Genomic DNA, 21,126 nt, shown 5'->3' on the forward strand with positions numbered 1-21,126 from the left:
TAAGTGGTTCTAAAATACACCTTTCTTCACTAAATAGCATTGATTTTTGTTAAATTGTCTATCAAAACACAAATTAGTAAAGAAATAGCTTGTATATTAAACCAACTTAGTCATTATAACATGATGATTATATATGCAGGGTCTTCAGAATAGTTATTTCTTCCTGCAGTTTTTAAAGAACCATGAAACTGTCATTTGTCAGCTTAGTGAAACCCAGCACAATCAGGAGGAACAAGGAGAATGCAATGCACCATTTTTTTCTGTACTGTATAATAAACATTTGAGCTGTGAGAAGGGGGAGCGATTTTGCTGGGATACAGTTGGCACTGCTAATCTTTCTTTCTTTCAAAATGCTGACAGCTAGTGAGTTATAGAGTGAGTTGGTATCTTTTGAAAAGAAAACAACTAACAGCAGTGTGGGTAAAATTGTTTGCTGTGGGAAGAAGTAAGGAGGAGGATAAATCAGTATTATTAACTCAAACCATTCAAAATCCTCAGGACTGAGAACTGATACGTTAAGAAGGAGGAAGTGTATGGATTTTTTTGAATTTTAAGGTTGTAAAGTTCATGTTTTTTCTACTGGCAATCATGACAGCTAGAAACATACTGGGAAAAATAAAATATAAAAGAAAGCCAACAGTCAGACTTTCTCAAGTGCTTCCATATCTGTGACTTTAAAAATAAGCATTAGACATCATGAAAATAAAAATGTGAGTACTGGAAATGGGACTAATGACTTGCTCCCATACCACACACTGAATTCCACAGCTGCCACCCAAATAGTCTCTGTTCTTCTCACCACACTGCAGTTTCAGCTCTTTTTTCTTTTTTTCTCAGCTCATGCTCTCTCTTGGGTAAAAGAGTCAGAAAGAATGAGAAAGAAGTAATTTAACTCTGTGAGAAAGAAACTGAATTGATGAGACTTGCTTAATTCCATGTGTCAACCTTAGGTAAGGAGGGGAGTACGGAGGATTGGAAAAGATGGATCTGCAAGGTGGGACTCAAATTCAGCAGTGCTTTTCAAGGCATCTGAAGTACGAGTTCTGCTGGACTTCACTCGTGCTTGTTTTTGGAGCGTACTTGTGTGGAGTAACAAAAAAAGTCCCCAGTGGCTGCCAGATGCCGTGAAAGCTGTCAGAATTGTTCCTGTAGAGCCTTTATCTTGTAGGGTGAGCTTTGCATGCTTCTGTTTCTACTCAGCTTTGTAGTCTGGTGTTCTGCCCATCTCCAAAAATCTTTGAACAAGGTGCTGTTCCTCTTCCCCAGATCAGTATCTTTTCAGATAAGCTATGTAAAGATGATGTTCTCAGGCTGTGCTTAATATTACAAGCCGTGAGGAAGCTCTGCTTTTAGGACAGGGAGATTGTCTAAACAGGGCAGGAGCTTCTGTCAGTAGGTCAGGCACTGCCTGAGCTTAGGTATCCTTTTGGGGCCCTTCCAGCATCTGTATAATCCTTCATCAGCATACGGTTAAGAGGCTGTTTTCAATCTGAAGGGCACAAACACAGGGTGTGATGCTAAAATTTGCATAGAAGAGATCTTGTGACTGCTGTACAGAAGAGTCTCTTTATACTTCAGTTTAGCCTAGTCTTTTTAATTAGAAAACACTTGGTAAGCATCTGACATCACTGCATGTGGCAATTGTCTGCTAAGCAAAAAATAATTACACTGGGTCACAAGAAAGGTTCATCCAGCCTAGTAATCAATAGGTGAAAATCAGATGGCTAGAGAACAACAAAAACAGAGCAAGGCTATATGATACTTCCTATGTAAACTTACCAACCCCCTAGCTTTTTCCGAGTTAGAGACTTCTTCAGCCAGATGGGGTTCTCTGTGTATGAAACAAAACTCAATGGACTTCTCCATGAAATCCTAGTCTCCCCTGTACAAGTTAGTACGGAGCTAAATACCCCATAAAAACTTCTAAAATACTCAATATCCATTGACAAGGAGTAGCAGCTAACCAATGCACTAATAATTTCTCTTGCTTCTTTTGAATTCGGCCTTTACTATCTTTATTTGATACCCTCTTGTTCTTGAAATGAAAAGCTGGGAAATATTTAATCACTAGTCATTCATTTCACACTAACTTCATAGACCTTTGTCATATAGTCTTCAAGTTGCCTCTTTTCCAGGCTGAAGAGACCTTGCTTATACTTCAGAGTCCTTGCTTGCTTAGTCGTTTCTGATACAGAGCTATTCCATACCATTACATGTTCCTATGGCTTTGCTGAGAACTTTTTACAGTCCTGTGCCCTGCATTTTTTTTTGAGATGAGGGGACCCAAATGAGGCTCTTAAGATGTAGCTAGATCATAGATTTGCACGCTTGCAAAAGTTTGTTTCCCAGTGATTCTAAATATCTGACTTGTTTTTTGACCTCCTGGGAGCAATACAACCCCATGAGGAATCTGTCTCTAACCCCAAAATCTCTCTCCAAGTGGTTATGGCTGGTACAAAGGTTGTAATTTTGTATGTAAAAGTGTGGCTGTTCTGTTCTACTCTACACACATCATTTCATGTTTGTCTGCATTAAAATTTCATGTTATTTTATTACCAGATGACTACAAATCCTTCTGCTTTTCAGTCAGCCTTTATCTTTGATACTTTGAATATCTTAGTGTCATCAACAGGATGTTGTATCCCTGTTGTTTCCCACTTTTCCATGTTGTTTATGGACACGTTGAACACAACAGGGCCCTTCACAGAAACCTATGGAACTTCTCTGGCCATATTCTGCCCTTGCAGGAAACCGTAATTTACTGTTTTCTATCCTTTCAACATTTACCTGTACCAGAACATTCTCCCTTACTTAATTTCACTAAAATTTTGTTGAGTGATGTTGTCAAAAGTTTCTGGAAAGACATACAGGTTGTATCAGATGCATCTGCTTTATGTCTCTTGATCCATTCAAAGAACTTAAGAATTGGGTGTCAGGATTTAGGAATCTTAAAGTTGCTTTCATTTATTCAACTGCCCATAAATTTTATTGTTCTTTTTTATGGTTTCTTCAAATTTGTCTCATACAGACACCAGACTTGAATCTCACTTTGATCCTTCTCTAGCAAATAGATTTCATTTTTGTTACCCTGTCCTTAGACGTCAAGCCAGTTTTGAATGAGAGGTTGCACTTCACTGTTAGTAATTAAGCTATTTAATTAATGAGTTCTTTTAGAACTCTTGGGTGATTTTCTGTTCCTGGTGATTTGCTACTGTTTGTTTCGTCAGCTTGTTCTCTAAAAGTGCTTGTGATCACTTCAGTTTTCGACAGATCCTCTGAGTCTTCCTCAAAGAAGACTACAGCATTGAAATCTCCCTGCTTTCTTTCATGGTGGGCATGAATCAATGCAAGGAACTCATTTAGCTTCTCTGCAGTGACAATTTCTTCTTGAACGTTCCTGTTTTATTCTGATCATCAGTAAATTCTACAGATTCTGGCAAATGTCCTGGTCCCGATATATATGAAAAGGTTTGTTATTATTTTTCTATCTCTTGCGTCAGCCAGTAAATTGCACTAATTTACAATTATAATTTGTGTGCTGCTTTACCTGTTTGATTTAACAATCAGTTTGACACAATTTACTCTATTGAATGAAGAATGAATGGACTGGAGTTGCTTTGTCATCCTCTCTAAGGAGATGCCTGCATTTATTGGGTTCAGTGTGCCTGGAGCTGCCAGACTTTCTTCCCAAATGCATCGACCAAGTAGCAGGTCCCAAATTAGTTTTGTGAGCAAGCAGACTTCTCTTTGTGAGAGTTTTTCTTGTCTCCCTCTGAGAAGAAGACTCACAGGGCTGTTGAAAGTCCTTTTTGCTTTTTGGATTGCTGTAGTGGGGAAGACTGTCACAGACGGGGCCTGTAAACGCAGAGAATTTTTCTACTTTGTTTTTAGCATTATTTTTTTAGGCAAAGGATTGTCTGCATGCACTGACTGGCCTTCCTGGATGGTTTCTTTGGGTGGCTTATGGACAATTTTGTGATGAGCTCCCGAGAACCCAGTGTCTGTTTCAGTCAGTCAGTCACATGAAGTATGTCATCTAATAGCCTACCACAACCACAGGCTCTTAACAAGGGTCCAGTGCTGCAGCTATGTTTAGTTTTGATTTGCATGTTTGCCTCCGAGATGCTCTGAGAGTGTTATTGAACTCAGTGATGCTCAGTGGCATCATTGTCTTATGAGATACTGAAGATTTATTATTGATTTATTCTTAATTATTTCTATTTTTTAGAGATGAATCGTGTTTGTGGTTTTGTGTCCATAGCTTTGCCTCTAAAGAAATGGTCATCAGTGCTGACATAAGTGGTTTTTTGTGCTTCGGTTACTCACTTTTCCTCTCTGTGCCATCCCTCATTTGGGCTGAGGACAGCTGTTTGTGTGACTGCATGATGCAACAGGTCATAGAACTGACCCAGCTTCCAATAACCCTAAAAATGAAGGGGGGAAAAGCAGTCCTTTGCTGAGTTATGACCTGCATCACTTCCCAGTCTAATTTGTTTACACAAATGTTTTTTCACTCACAAATACTCAGGAAACAACATGGGGCAGGAACCAAACTGCGAGTGGAAAGTAGTGAGTGCTGGTTGTGCCACCACTTCTGCTGAAATGCTCGGCAAGATAACCCTGTGAAGAACTGGTCTAGATAACGTGGTTCTTTTCTCTTTATCTTATCAGCATAATAGTGTCCTGGATAATTAACAAGGCCATGAAAGGGATATAGTAATCAACCGTTGAAAAACAACTGACATTTGCTTACTTGCAAGAATAGTAAGGTCTGGCTCATATGATTATTTTTTCCTGCGTTTTCTGTATGTTCATAACTGACCATTCATTTTCTCCTGAATTAACACGTTGGTTTTTTCCAAGAAGGAAATATCCATTTTTAGGATAAATATTGTGACAACTATGAAAGAATTTTCCTGCTAATAAATCTGAATAACCACATAAGGCCACCTTTTCCCTACAGTGTGATTTCTGACAGTAGGCTGAACTGATAGTTTATTTGCGTCTTCCTAGTATTCTGGTAGTGATGTATAAGCATTTTTTTTCTTTTTGGTCTAAAAGAAAAGGAAAAACGGGTAAGAAGAGTGCAAAATATGTGTTTTGAATGGTAAGGAATGTAGAGCTCAAAGTTAGTAGTCAACCAGTCTTCATTGGCATATATCATATAGAAGCATGTTGTTTTGGTGTACCAGAGGGAACAAAAGAGTAGTAATAATACTCTCATCAATAATAAGAGTGTAAGTAGTTATCAGATAGGTAAACATTAGAATATTGCATTATAAAATGGTATTACTGCTTAATGTGATGGACACTCACTAAAATATTTTGCCATATTTTTGTATTCATATTCTACAAAAGATGCTCAAAGCTTTCAAGCTTTGAAAAGAACTACAAAAATTATTATTAAAAAAAAAAAAAGGAAAGAAAACACAACACCCCATGATTAAACAAATCAATTTATCAGTGACAAAGGTCAGCTCATTAGCAAGCTGACTATTGGTAGAATTGCAAAGGAAGACATTTCTGTTCAGAGACCATCCTTCAAATCTAGAGAAAAAGATAGTAAGAAGTAGTGGCTGAGGCTGTACAAATTCGAACTAGTAATAAGTAAGGTTGTAACCAGGTAGATCACTAATCGTTAGAGCAATACTATGGGGGATATAGTTTTGAACTTTTTCAGTTTGTGCTTTCTGAAATGTTTTTCGGTAGAGAGTATGTACTGCCTTTCATCAAATGTTGTTTGCTTGACAAAGTGCTTGCTTTTCTTTGTTACCTTTCCCAGATCTCCAGGTGCCTACAAACAAACCTAAGGGCATGACTTCATCATTACTAACATTCGTTAAGTGAACCCTATCCTGAAAAGTTTACGTAAACTGATTCTGGGGTGTAGAAACTATTGGGTAGGGTCCTGTGGCATGTGATACAGACAAATCTGTACTTCTGGGCAAGCAGCTCTGGGTGCTGTGTTTGAGCAGGCAGGGACAAGGTGACCTCCAGAGGTCCCTTCCAACTTTAGCAATTCTGTGACATATAACTACGTTCTTCTAGTCTGTCTTTAGACTATCAGACCCTGCAAAGAAAGCCTCAGTTTTTCTGTCTGAGGGTACCTAAAAAAGCAGAAAGACAAACTTGTAAATGGATTTGAATGAGCCCTAGAAGCAGCTTTATACTGCTTGGGAGGTTGCAAAATTTTGCCTACTGCTACTGATTGTGTGTACCATGAAAAAGCACATTTCATTTAAAGCTGGAGATAGGGAGCTGCTGGCATCTTGATTTTTTTGTTTAATACTACCGTTCCCCTTCTGATGGGTCCAGACAGACTAACAACAGGTATTTGGCCAGTGTGTACAAACTCTGGAAAACTTCCCTCCTTTGTTTGTCTTGTTTTAATTGGAAATCACTGACCTAATTGGCTGTCCTTTCTTACTGATAAGTAAACCTGTACTGTTTGTAGCTCTGTTCATCATGATTTACATGGAAAGACAGATACGTTTTAATTGCGAAGATCAACTGCTGTGACTCAGTGAGTACACTGAGTACCTTTGCAACTAGCACAGTGCAAGGAATAGGTTTTTAGAGTTAGAGAATCAAAGAAATCTTTTATACCAGCAATAAAATGTACGTGGCTCCAGTTGTCTGAAAATTAAGACTTAGATGTTGATGAGGTATGCGATGCATTTACCCCTTGAAATAGGAAAATATTGAAGGATCTTGATAGATTGGAAGAAAAGAAAAAAAATGTCTCCTTCTGGAGCTTTTCTTGACATGTTTCTTCAAAGTTAGCTTTACAGGTGAAATTGTGTGGTTTCATGGATACTCTTCCCATTAGGTATGGGTGCACTCTGGACAGTGTGTCTCACATGAATGCCTCTGCATAAAAAGATGAAATAACCAAACATAATTCCTATCTATGATCTCATTTGCTTTTAGTGCCATGCATATTAAAACCTACATATCATATAAATGAAACTAATAAATGACTCGTGTATGATTTTTCTGCAGATGTCCAAGAGGGTCTGAAACTCCATATACAGCTAATATTCCAAACATTTGGCCTTGTACACGTTTAGTCTTGCAAGCAGTTTCAAAACACCATCCATCTTTGCATGTATTCCTTTACCCAGCAATTCCAAGCTGGTGTTTGTTACTCTTGCAGTGCTTACAGCAAGAGCATTTGGGGGAGAAAAAAAAAAAAAAAAAAAAAGCCCAAAATAATCTGAACCTTCGAGCATTACATGACATGCTTTCTCTTTGACTCTGCTAGCTGAATTATCGCCGGAAGATAAGGAAACTTTGGTAATATGCTCTTAAAACCGGATGTGCTTGGCTAGAAAGAAGCTGTATTTGAGAAGTTTGTTTTGCTGGCTTGGAGGTGGAAAGCACAGCTGAGATCACACTTCTCAAAATATCAGTTGATTGCTGTACTGTACCTGTTTGTCTCCTTGCTGATTGGGTAGAGCAGTTGCTGGGCTGATACTGGTTTGACCAAAATTAGCAAGTCAATATAAACGAGTCAAACGAGCCTGCCTGCTTTTTTTTCAGTTCTCCCTTCTGATTCATCAGTTGTTTGCTTCAAATTCTTACAGCCTGTGTGAATTGGGGATTGTGCCAGCAAAGGTGAAAGCTCTTAGTGGTTAGTCAGTGAGAATGTTCAGAAAAAAAAACTTTTGTCTCAATGACATTTAGATGCTAGCAAAAATATGATGCCTTGTTTAAATAAAAAGGTGGAAACAGGTCCCACAGAGCAATTGTATTAAATATAGAGAGGAGAGAACCTGTTCCTCCCTTCGGAGACAGCTTCTCAAATTCAGGGATAGCATTCATCTTCTTGACCTTAAGTAGATGTTAGTGCCAATGTCTTGTGGCAAAGACTTCGACCTGAAACTTAGTTATAAGGAGATATATGAAAAAAAGGATTCGCTGCTTACATGTCTTTATTCCTTCGGTATCGCTGTGTATGCTTCAAGTTGGATGGTGTCTGGTTAACTTACATTATCAATACCATGGAGGATTAAAATATCTGTGACTAGAACGATTGCTTTTTAACAAAAACACCAAAATGCTGTGTTAATGCAAGTACAGCAGTCTAGCAGCTAAGAGTAGATGAACTTTTTTGAAAATTAGCAGGTTTAGATGCAAGAGACAAAAGAACATATTTTAATTAGTTTGCACTTGGATTGGTTCTGACTTTCAGGATGTTTTTTTCTTCTCCCATACAGGTGAATAAGAAAAAGGTGGTAGTGGTGGAGAATGCCATTGAATTAAGATCCACTAGGCTTGGCAAAAAATAGCTGAGCTGTCTGTCTGAAACAAAGTAAATGGAGATGTAATTCAATATCCCACTGAAGGGCAGGGATAGGACGTGCTGTAAGAGAGCAATTTGGTTAAATCATGAGATCTTGAGATACTATATAAAACCAGAAAGTAGGTCTCATTTACCGATGATAAGAGGAAGAGGGTAGCAAGAATATTTAAAATCAAAATCAGGAAAAAAATCACAGTGGGAGGCAACTAGAAGGGGACATAAAAAGAAACAAAAACTTTCTATAGTTAATTGCAAGAAGGCGACGAGAAAGTAATTGCTGCAGTGTTTGGAAGATAAGATGAGAACTACTGACATGACACTGTGAATAGTGAAATGTGGAAATGTCTTTTCTTGTTTCTTTTTTTTTTTTTTTTTTTTTTTTTTTGAAAGGGCTAAGTATGCTCAAATGATTAATCTCTATTCCAGTCTGAATTTATTTAAGTGGTATGTAGTATATTTAAGTGTCTTCAGACCAGCTAGGCCTGATGAAATTTACCCCGTGGTGCTTACAGAGGTCAGAAAGGGGTGGGTGATGTCTCTGGAATTCCTGAGAAGTTACGCAGGATGGCAAGGTTGTAGGGCACCTCTCTGGAAAAGGAGAAGGAGGGGGAACTGGGGAACAACAGATGAGTCAAATTTCTGGTAAAAATCTTGAACAAACAATTCAGCAATCTATAAGCAATTGTAGTTAACAAGGAAATGACCTGGATTTAACAGTAACAAAGCAAGGTGAAGTAGTTTAACCTCTACAAAGGGTAACAGGCCTAGAGAAGGTGGCAGTCTTTGGCCATACAACTGACATTTGCATACTTGTAAGTTTAGTAAGGTCTGGCTCATATGATTATTCTGGTATATAAAGTGATATTTTAAGATGTTTTAAAATTAGTGTGGGCTTGATAAAAATGGGTTACCTATACTAAGCATATACCATTAGTAATTAGTAGCCCCAGTGGTGTACTAGATCTGTCAGATGTTTTGAATTTCTTCTGTAAACTGGGTTAGGAGAAATAGTAGCATATGAAATTATTTCTAGTTGCTATATTTGGCATTATTTCAGTTATTCTGGACCTGTTATTAACCAAATTGTGGAACAGATTAAGTATTATCTTCTTTACAAGTAGTTAATAGCTTCTGATGTTTTCAAGTAACATGGTTTCCTTATTTTATTGCAGGATTTGGTTATCCGTATCATCTTCATTCTTGGTAATTTAACAGCAGAGAATAACCAGGCCCGTGAGCAATTTTTTAAAGAAAAAGGAAGTCTTAACACCTTGATATCATTATTTCAAACCTACCACGAACTTGATTTGAATGCAGAGAAATGCTGCCATATAAGAGGAAGGGAAGAAGAAAAAGAAACAAAACATCCCTCAGAAGCAGAAGATGTTCTGATAAAACTGATAAGAGTGCTGGCCAATCTCTCCATTCACCCCAGTGTAGGAGCAGCTTTGGCAGCTGCCCATCGTGTTGTAGAATTGCTTGTTACAGTACTAGGTAATAACATCTATGTTGTGTGTGTTTCCTGTGTTCAATCTGGAGGGAGAGTTTAGGATTTTTCTACTTGAGCTTTTTATCTAGATCAAGCCATACTTGAATCAATTCTGTTGCTAAAATAGCAAAGTCAATTTGCTGGTATTCATAAATTGTATTTTGTAAAATGCTGTTTGAGACAGTGGGAGCATTGACTTTTCAGTGTCTGTGGAAAGAGGTTGTAGAAGTGTTTAATTCAGTCATAAGATTTGCAGACTTGATCAGTAAGGATAAGCAAACTAGAATTTTATTTTAAGTACATCTCACTGTGAGAGTTCATGTGTAAAAGGACTCATTGTTATATTTTATTTAAGGTTCACAGCTTTATGACTGTTCTTGGATTGAGTATTCTTCTTTTTTCCTATTCTTATGGCTTTTAGTAGCCTCCAAAAACTTAATTTCTTTTTGTTTTCATCCTTTTTGGGATTTCCAACCTTAATCTCTTTCAAGGGAAGATAGTCCCTTCACCTCTAAACTGAGTTTTAGGACTGCATTTTCTTTACCACTTAACAATCCCTTTGGAAATTTAAACATAGGCTAGGATGAAGCAGACCATTCTCCCAGTAACAGAGGTTAGCAGTGATGAGATAAATTTCAAAGAACTCAGTATATTTGTGTGGGTGACGTTAAATATTACGTAGAGACAATCAGGCAGTTTATGTGCTACTTTACCAGTCTTACCCACCAGCCATGCAGGATTAGACAAAGGCAGACTCACAGGTTCATCCATTCTTTCTTAAGCCCTGTGGGAGCTTTTAGGGTTGGAACTGTCTTAATCCTTGTGTAAGCACTCAAAGCTTCTCTCTGACCTGCTCCCCTTTGGCTGAGCACCATATTAGTTTACAAGAAAATTTTATTTCCTTCACCCTTGGTTTCTGAGGGCAGAAACCTCAGAAAATCAAGAAATGCAACTTTCAGCTTTGCTAGTATAAGAGGAAATTTTATATTGGTAATGTTGTCAGGAACTCTGAGAGAATGTTTCAGATATTGTTAAAGAACACTATTTTTTCAATGTCTTATAGTAGCTGACATCTCAGTGTAATAGTCTTCAGTATTTCTTTGTGTCAGCAGTCTGATAACTATCATAGAGGCCTGTTTCTGCATGCAAATTCTCCTCGGTCCCATCTGAAAACAGTAAATAGGATCTGTAAAATCTTTTAACTAGATTTCACACAATGTTACATTAGTCACAATGATTTCTGTTGATGAAGAGTCAGAAAGCATGATTTTGTATTGCCATTTTGCATCAGCTTTTCCTGCTAGCCTCTGCCATTTTAATGAAAAATAAAAGTTTTCTCGAATAGTGTCTGTGTTAACTATGATTCAGTTTGCTTCTGAACTGTAATATATACTTTTAAGTTACTCATGTGGGTATATATACATATGTGTTTTTTTTTCATATCAGAATATAAGTCAATTGACGTCTGTGAGGAGTTGGTCATCAATGCTGCAACAACAATCAACAACTTATCCTTCTACAAAGTGAAGGGTTCTGCTGTTCAAGACAAGAAGCTACACATCGCTGAAAGTAAGGACTTTTAAACCAGTACCTTCTGAAAGTGGAAGTTATGCATGCTAGATTTTGATACCACAGAAAATCAAGACACTGACAGTGTTCTGTGGCATTGTGTTGCAGGAATATGAAGGTCATAGGGCTGAATTACTTCCATAGTGATTTCTGATTCCTTTGGAACATAACTATTTGACTTTGTGAAATATTTAGGTTGTTGACAAACCCCTTTTTCTCCCCAAATGAATTGGCCATGTTGTTTTCTATGTAGCAGTTTTTGCTAGACTTGTTCCAAATTCATATGCCTGAACCAAAATAATCACGTTGCTTTTTACTTCTAATCAGAGCATGGTAAGAAGTTTTTTTTTTTTTTTTCTTGTTACCTCCTAGACCTGCAAAATTTTGTGTCTGCAGTTGTTTTGTGTCTGGATTATAAATCTGTTGCCGTTACAGGAGTTGTCTATAACATCAGAGGAGAGAGAATCACACAACAGTCATATTTCAGTGGTGTGTCTGAGTTCTGGGACTCATTGTGTTAAAATTACACAAAAGGCTACTGTTATACAACAAGCCTCTATCTTGCAAATCTTACACTCTGAATAGGCAAGGTATGGGAAGAAGCAGAGGCTGAAGTTCACAAAACTGGCAGAATAAAGAGTAGGAGAAAATATTATGGCTCTCAGCCTAGTGCCCTGACTGCTGGACATCATTCCCTATCTAGGTAACTGCTCTGATGTTCCACCATGAGTCATTTTATCCCCCATCAGCCAGCTGTCTGCTAATGCTAGCTGGAGAAATGTGGAACCACGTGTCTTTTCTTTCAGTCCCATTCGCTCTCCCTCTCCCATTTTTATTGCTGGTGTGTGGAACCAGTCCCATCACCTTTCCTCTGTCTGAAATGAGCAGAGATGAAACCTTTAGATAGAAGACCAGCATGCTTCCTTCAGGAGACATTTTGAGAATACTTGCTGCCTGATACAAGTGGGTGGATCCCAAAGACAAAAAACAGTCATTTCTGTTGTCTCTTTGAGACAAGTTCAAGGCATGTTCAGTATTACAACATTCAAAGAAGGAAGTAATGAGGATGAAGCCAACCTCTTTTCTCTTTTTGTTTCTCTTACTTCTCTGTGGTGGAAGGGTTAAGGGTTCACTGATTTGCGTCCTTCATATGGTGCGCTGATTTCAGTGATTCACTTCTTCCTCAGAGAAGACTGCTGAATGTAAAATGTAAAATTGCTTCTTGTTACTTGTACATTGCTGCTTGTTTGTGATGGTAGCTCTTCCTAGGAAACGCAGAAGGTCTCATTCTGTCTGCTGAAGGTGCATGCTAACCATATGTGAAACTGCTAAGCAGGAAACCACCAAGCAAGTAAGCGCTTCAGACCAGGGGCAATATTAAGTAGCTGTTCAGAGAAAATGCATTTGCTTGTTGTAGCAGCACTGAAAGAAAATAGAGCTAATGTCAGAAAATAATTTTAGTTTAAAGAGACGTCCCACCATAAGACCATCTGTTCAGGATCTAAATCAATTCTCTTAGATATTACAACATTTATTTTTTTTGTTCTGTCTTCCTGGATTTTCACATAAGCCCACTCAAAACTGTATAGCAAAACTGGCTCCCATTATTGCAACTGTGCTTAGGCCATCTTCATAACTCCTCATCTGTTCCTTTGCATTTAGCCCCATATTGGAGCTCTTTGTCTCATCTTCAAAGCCCTACACAATTTAGTGCTTGTTCTACCATCTGCTCATGCCCTTCACTGCAACCAGACAGTTATATAAATGCTCCCATGCATTATATTTATTGCTGTTGCTGTTTGCATTCTGATATCTACTGATAAAAAGCCAAGCACGTTTGTGATATACAAGTAATTGTTTTTATTTCATTTCTCTGCAAACCAATAGTGCTTTTAAAGCTGTTAATGAGCAACAGTATGGATGGAGTTGTGGAGGCTGTCAGAGTCTTTGGCAATCTTTCCCAGTATCATGAGATCTGTGACTTCATCGTACAGAAAAAGGGTGAGTTTTGCATTTGTAGGAGTCCTGTTTTTAAATGTCTGTAGTTCTAAAAAAGCAAAATTTCTAATAAGCTGTCTGAGTTAAAGGGTAGAAGCAATCTTAGCTGATATTTTGCAAATTATGCCAATCTTAGAATCCAACAGTAGTCATTATAAACACCATTTTATTTCAGTTTCATTGAAATGGAAATATTGGAGTAGGAAAAATGTGCCACGGTGTACCTTCACTAAGGTAAACACTACCAAAAAATAAAATAAAATAAAATAAAATAAAAAACACCACTGTTTTTACTGAAGACTATAGTTTTGAATTTCCCTTCACTCCTTCATTTCATCAAGTCCTACAGGTTTGTAGTGATTGGATTTGAAATGAAAATCTAACCCAATTCCCATGTAGGTTCATTAGCACAAGTTTTTGATTCTGATATTTGACAGCTTATTAGTGCTTTGTGATACGCCTCAACCAAGAGACCTCCTGTTTGCCTCTGGGTGAAGCAGGATACAAGTCTTCTCTAGTCCTTTTGCTTTTGTTGCTTGAAGAGCTTTGGGAAAAATGGCTACTCCTTGCTACCCAGAGAAGGTGTGTCTTAAGTTTAATTAAACACCAGTGCACTGCTAATTTTTTTCTGTCTGCCTGTCAGCGCTAAAAGTGAGGTGATATGCCACAACATACAACCTCTTCTTTCAAGGGTGAACACACCAAGGCTTGTGGAGGGAAAAGGGATCTGCAAAGGAAGAACTGATACCTAGTAGTCGCTTGCTAACGAGCTGTCTTAAAGGACTGAATTTTCCACCTTGGAGAGACTGGTGCCAGTGTGCTGAGCTCAGGGGGAGCTGGGAGGCTGCCTCCCCACTAGGCAGGACCGACTCCCTTGCCGGGGTTGCCCTCCACTGCCTCCTGAGTTCAGAGTCAGCAAGCACTGCGAGATGCTGCATGCCCAGCATCTGCTTCTTGCCTGTTCCCTGCAGGAGCCCCAGGCTGCAGCAGTCCCAGCTGGACTTGGTGCAGTCTAAGGCAACCCTGCCTCTCAAGGAGGTAAGAACTTCCCTCTGTGAGTGCCAAATGCCTAATCTTAGCAGTTTATGCTGACTCTGTAATTGAAAGGAGGGCGATACTTTTAAGAAGTAACCTGTAATCCAGTTTGGTCAATTTAAGCTCTTCTGATTGGATTTTCACATTACTTTGATGCAGAATTTTGTAGGTGTTGTGTTGAAGAAACTGGTGTTCAGTGTGATGTAGTAATGGCTATTACTCTGTCTCGTAAGACTAATCTAGAAACATCACACAGTTTACATTTTGGGGTAGGGTATCCCTGTATTTGACTGCTTTCTGAGTGTACATGTTTAATAAGTGTGTTATAATGGCACTTGCATGCTAAGTCCAAGTTCTCCTTATCGTTTCCTTCTTCACAATCCAGTATACAAGTTCGTGATTGCCTTACTTGATGCCAAGAATCAAGATGTCTGTTTCTCTGCCTGTGGAGTTCTGCTCAATCTCACAGTGGATAAGGACAAACGAGCTCTTCTGATGGAAGAAGGAGGAATTGGGAAGTAAGTTCCTGATTATGTTTTCAAAGGCCACATTCCAGTAGTTTGGCCAAAGAGTTTCAATCAGATTCTTTTTCACTGAAGCCAATAACTTACAAGGATTCCTACTTAATAAATATCCAGGATCTAATAGTCTTCAAGAAAGAGCCTTTCATATTCTTCCATATGTATGGGTGGGTTGTTTTTTGTTTGCTTGTTTGTTTATCTTTAATTTTTGCAAAAGCCTTAAAGTGGTTTAGCCTGCTGCAGTGCCAAGAATTGTAGAATAATCTCCCAAAGACCCTCCTGATATATACAGGTGAGAGTACAACACGATAACTGAAGCATGCATATCTTTGCAGTAGCTGCTTATGCCTGACTTAACTGGATCCTATGTGGGTTAAATGTACAAATAATGGACACCTTTAATGTGTATCTGTTTTAGCAGTGAAAGAACTAGGACACCCCACACAGTCTCTTAAAATTGTGGTAACATCTTAGTACTTCAGGAAGAACAATCTGATCTACCCGTGCTTGGTACAAAAAAAGCTCCTGTCTTCTCTCTCTGAGAGCTCAACTTTAAGGCACTTTTATTGTAAGTGGTGATAGATCTTGAAAAACCACTGTGGATGCAACACTTGTGGCTTTGATGTGCAGATAATAGCGGATCCAGCTTAATTGGAGCAACATGAAAGATCTTGTTCTTACGCTTGTAAAGCAGTTGATACAACCCACATTTATGTAACAATATGCCAAACTTTGAAATGCTTTCCTGCTCATATATCATATAATTACTTATTCTATACAGCGTAAACAAGACTTTTTGTCTGCTTATCTTCCCTTCCCATGTTCTGGTTAACTTTGAAAATTTAAAAGGTGAAAAACAGACATAAAAATAAAATTCAGACTAATTGAAGAATAAATGTGAGAAATAGGAGAAATGTCTACCATACAGAATCATATAGAGTATGAAATTGTCTATTCTATGCCTCTAAATTTGTGAAGCAGGAAGGAAAAGCTAACAATATGAAATGAATCCAGAGAATATGCAAGTGATTACAGTCAGGGTGACCTCCTTTTTAAAAAAAAAAAAAAAAAAAAAAAAGTCAGCTCTGTGGATTTTTGGGAATGAGGTTACTCTACCAATATATAGTGGTTCTAATAAAACAAGGAATTAGTCTCATCAGAGAGATAAACTTCAAAAAATTAAAACAAGATCCTTTGTTTTTTCATCGGATGCATGCCAGTCTCTTGCAGAAAGTGCTCTCAGAGAGGGAAGAAAAAAGCAAACTTTCTTTTGGTTGCCTTCCAGTTACTGGTGTTTCCAGCCACGCCTGAATGTGATAGCTATCCTGTGGTTCCTTTACTAATCACCAGGCTGTAACTCTCACGATGAAGCCAGGAAGTGAGGGAAGGTGGGCATCATAGTGTCCAGGAAGAGAACAGCAGCGAAGGATTGCTATTAGAGAGATCACTAGGGACAGCAGGTGAAAAACAGTGTTTACTTCTGCTGCCCCAGGACGTGTGAACAATGCTGTTTGGTAATGAGAACTGTGGCTAGGTACTGTATGTAAACTGGTACACGCAGAAAAGTTATAGCTTAATTTCAGAGTCCTGCTTATGATCTAGCTTGCATTTGATATCTGCAAAGAGGTGAGACTGGGAGAAAGGCCAAGAACCTAACGGTGCTTAATAAAACCAGCAGTTCTGAGAGGAGTCCACTGGGAATGCAGGCTGAGCAAATACAAGAAGGGATGAAATCTGCAAAATAGTCAGACTCCACTGAACCTAAGAGGTAATTCTGTGAGTCATAGAAATAGCAAATTATTTTGGACAAGTCTTCTGGTGAAAGTTTTCTGGTTAGATCCTCTGATGTGTAATAAGCTGGAAGCTCTGACTGAAGCTTTTTCTGCATTCATATCATCTTTCCCAGGTGAATTTTTGGTGCCTGATAAGGTTTGCTTCCACTGCAATCTCTGCTGTGATAGCTACAGATTTGGGACAGTCACAGATGGCCACGAAATTTGTTGGAATTCAGCATCTTTGAATTGGTTGCATTTGTGACGTATACATGAATGAAATTGGTCAGCTGGGTTAAAAAGTTACTGGAGATGGACAGATGCAGACAGGCATACGTACACAGATGTGAGCAAAAGGCACATTTGCATCCTTAGGGAACTAGACTAAGTGAAAAAGAAGAGAATAGCATCTTAAGTTTATTAACGTAGAATTTTCCTGCAACCTTTCATGGAATCTACACATTTCTAGACGGCCTGGATTTTGAAGGGCTCAGGAGAAAACTGCATGGAGCAAAGCACTGTTTGTGTTTGATACTGACAGGTTAGTCGACTGTTTACGAGACTTTGGGCCAGCAGACTGGCAGCTGGCTTGTCTGATCTGCAAAACCCTGTGGAACTACAGCGAAAACATCACAAGTGCGGCCTCATGCTTTGGGGAAGATACTGACACACTGCTGGTGCTGCTCACGTCGCTCTTAGGTGAGATTCACAGTGCTGGTCTCTTTAATTAATAATAGAAATAGGAGGGGCAAAATCAAAGCAGCATTGTTTGGATGGGAAGTCTGTCTGTGGGGCGTAAGTGGTTGGCCCATACAGAATATCCAGCAACACGGTGGTTTATTGTCATGTAGCACGTTTAAAATGTAAATGAAATTGGAGCAGACCTTAACTAATTTTGATTTGGTTTTAAGGGGAAATTTAATAAAGATTAATGCTTGCTGTAAAGAAGACTACCTGTTAGTCATACCCAGATACAATTGAGATCCCTGTGGTCTATTTTGTTTTAGACAATCAGAAAACTGGGTGGGTTTTGTGAGGATTTTTTTTCTGGTCAGAGAAAAAAATTCTTTAATTCTACTTCATAAGTCATTGCTTTCATTATATCCCTTGTTGTAATGATAGTTATAGCATACCTTAATATGAGAAGTAATCCCGTTTATTTATCCGAAAATGCTCAGTATTTCAAGATCACGAGTGCACTTTTTAATATTCTGCAACAGAACTGCAAACTTCACAGCCACAACTGTACTTGAATTTTCTGGCATGCAGCAATGAATATGTATCTTTGTTTTGGATAATTCTTAATTGTTTTTGTTTTTTTTTCCCTCTGCATTTAACACTGCTTATTCCAGCAATTAAATTGACTGCAGAGCCCAGGCTGTGGAGTAATTGGAACTCTCGTTAACGAGTACAGCTTTCATGAATTGGCCGTTCGTGTACAATCACAGTTCCAGTTCCAGCATGCAATGACAATTAATCAAAAATAGGTCAGAAGTAAATCAGAAGGCTTGTCTTCCTTCAAACTGTAGTCACAGGAGGAGCTTTAGAACAAAAAAAAAAAAAGCTCACGTTACTCATTGGATCTGGTTCCTCTGTGTGTTAAGAGCCAACAAATTCCCAGTAACAGCAGCTGGTTAATATTGTCCCACATCTTCATCCTCCCATTGTATCCTGCAGCAGCCTTGACCTGCCATTGCTCTGGTTCTATGGTTCAGGAAGCAGGAGGCAACTTCTGACGGTCAGACTGTCCTCCAGCTTCCTGAGGGCGTGCCAATGGAGCACGGCACAGCAGACACCTCAGTCCACCTGCTGTGCGTGGCCTCCTCCCCTCTATTTTGTCTTTCCTGTACCTGGAACAAGGTGACAGTGGATATGCAGGAACCAAAGGGGAGTGGAAGTAGCCTTGTGTCGCTTCAGAGAAGGTTCCCCCGTGACAGGGGTCAAGCAGGGGAAGGGGTTGCTCGGAAAGGCTGAGGAGATGCCCTCCTTGGAGGTGCTCAAAACCCAACAGTACCTGCACCAGAGCAGCCTCGTCTGAGCTGGCTCTGCGGTGGGCATGGCCTGACCCAGGTGTCCCGTGGAGCTCCCATCCAACCTAAATTATCCCGTGGTTCACCTGAATGTGGATCCACTGTCTAAGGCTGGGTTTTATCTCTGATTACAAGGTTTCCTCCTGCAGAGACGTGGCATTTCCATTCTTGAATGTTTGTTTTCTTTATTTATTTTTTTTTATTTTTTTACATAAAGCCTCCTAAGAGGCATCTCCCCTCCATGCAGTACCCCCATTTTAGGCTAGCATTTTGTGATTTTGGAAGCTACTTCACCATCAGCTTCTCTTTCATTCTGGCAATTTGGAAGCCCTGCAGTGGCTTGGAAATCAAATATCACTTGCTGCTGCTGGTAACCTCCTATGAAATGGAGCCATCTCCACGGATGAATACTTCAGCCTCTTCTTTTATGGCTGTTGCAGCTCGCAGCTCAGGCTCCCTGCTCTCCCAGGCACCTTGCCATTCTTTTACACATTAATAGCTGGTGTTTAAGCATTGACTCAGCGTGGGTAATGGAAGTTGCCCTTCAGCTCCCAGCAGGCAGCTCTCTTTAAGAGCTATTGAACAGATTGTGAACCTGGTGCTCTTTCACAGCCTAGGGCAAAGATAAGTCACGCTGCCCATTAGGTGGGGGATTGCACCTTCGTTTCTGGTCCGTTTAGGGCCTAAGTGCTGTCAAATATGCTTTCCGTGTGTTAAACTGTGCCACGCTCTTGCAGGAAAACGTTTGTTCAGTGTTATCAGCCATGTTCGTAGAGCCCTGACTCAGGAGCATGCTCCTGGTTGTGGACTGATTCCTGTGAGGGTTTGCTTCTTTGCAACACCCAGTGCCAGGCACACTGGAGGGGAAAGAACAAGTGATGATGTCCTTTCATTCCTAACGTTCCTCGTCACTGTTAAGACTGTTGTTTTATTTATGAAGTTTGTGAGGAAGGGAGGGCACCAGTAGTGTATTAACTAGTCTGGGTCAAGTGCTTTAAGCATGGCAGTGGACACAGCTTGACAGAGTCTTCACAAACCAGATTGGCAAAGTAATTATGACACAAAAACCACAGTTGGAGTTAGATGAACAGATTTACTAACATTAGCAAAATTTTTGTAGGTAATATTAAAACCCATGTAGCTTCCAGGCTGACAGTCACAATAAGTGCTTGGCCTCAGAGACACAATTTAGCTATAGCTTGAGGTGTGAGAATAGTAGAAGCTACAATACACTTCTTACCATTTTCTGACATCCTTTATTTTCAGTCAAAGGCAAGCCCCTGAGACAGGGATGCTCCATTTGTCGTCAGCATGGGTTATTTTTAAGTCTTGAACTTATGCAGCTGGACAGTTGTCTGTGCTGTGGTCAGAAAGTATGTAGTTGGTAAATATTAACTCGGAACTGATGGTGGCATTTTCCTTGATTACAGATGAGGAGCTGGTACAGGATTACAGCCTCGACAGGGATTTAAGGGACTACCACAAACGCTATTGGGAGAGAGAGTTCAAACCTGTGGCAGAAAAACTTCTTGACAGAATTCAAAGCCATCACTCCTTCGTTCCAGCTGTGACCATTACTGCATTTTAATCAGTCGTATTTTTTGTGATGTAGACTGTACAGCTGTAGGTTTCTCATGTACCTGGTCATTGCCATTGGTAAGTATGGTGGGGAGCACAGGAAGTTAATTTTTAGGAAGTTAGTAAAGCCTGGCGTTTATATACTGGAAACTATCTTCTGAGAAGCTTGTATGATTTTTTTGCATGTGTAATTGCTTTTTACAATACATTTGAGTGCATCAAGCAGCTGTTCGGTGTGATTTGTCGATTAATTATGTAGTTGCTTGGCAGGCAAGTTGAAACAAAGGGAAGGTTTCACGGTCCAGGTTTTGGGACTGGTGAGGAGAAAGCTTCAGCGAAGGTAATGAAATCTGCAACGTTCCTTTTGTCCCTACAGCCCACAGAGGAGAACTGCCCAGCTGTTGAGCATGGTTTGGCTCTAGCAACAGCTCTGCTGAACTCAAAACGTTCGCAGTCGTTATCCCTTCTTTTCCCACTTTGAGGGGGGAAGATAAATGGCTTCAATGCCCCATTTGCTTCTTGGCAAAACGAGCGGATGTTGGTTCTTGAGGGTATTAAAGGCAGCGCGATGGGGAAGTGCTCCCCTGTGAGGAGAGCGCTGCAGGCATTTGTTCTTGGCGGCCGCATCAAGGCGAGAGGCAGGCAACCACCACGCTGTGCAGTGCTGGGTGGGGAGGCAGTGGAAAAGACCTCGTGGCTACGTCCTGTCAGAAGGTCTAATCAGAACTGAAAAATGCTGAATATCTGCCTGAAACTGGCTTTTTTTTTTTTTTTTTTTTTTTTTTGCTCGAGTCCCTGAGATGGCAGGAATGAACGCAGTTAGGATCTG

At 39.6% G+C, this 21,126-nt stretch overlaps 1 protein-coding gene across 4 annotated transcripts in view; it reads left to right on the plus strand.

The window, feature by feature from the left end:
* The window catches only part of ARMC2 (armadillo repeat containing 2), a 65,170-nt gene extending 44,652 nt beyond the window's left edge, over nt 1–20,518 (plus strand). For all 4 annotated transcript variants that reach the window (XM_032183988.1, XM_032183991.1, XM_032183990.1 and 1 more), the window contains 6 exons: nt 9,478–9,799; nt 11,241–11,363; nt 13,251–13,364; nt 14,782–14,914; nt 17,231–17,388; nt 20,150–20,518. In XM_032183988.1, coding sequence (XP_032039879.1) covers nt 9,478–9,799; nt 11,241–11,363; nt 13,251–13,364; nt 14,782–14,914; nt 17,231–17,388; nt 20,150–20,307 — 1,008 coding nt within the window. In that variant the 3' untranslated portion in view covers nt 20,308–20,518. The remainder of the gene's footprint in view (nt 1–9,477; nt 9,800–11,240; nt 11,364–13,250; nt 13,365–14,781; nt 14,915–17,230; nt 17,389–20,149) is intronic.
* Nucleotides 20,519–21,126: the final 608 nt, after the last annotated feature.

Source organism: Aythya fuligula, chromosome 3, assembly GCF_009819795.1.
Source record: "Aythya fuligula isolate bAytFul2 chromosome 3, bAytFul2.pri, whole genome shotgun sequence".
Lineage (NCBI taxonomy): Eukaryota > Metazoa > Chordata > Aves > Anseriformes > Anatidae > Aythya > Aythya fuligula.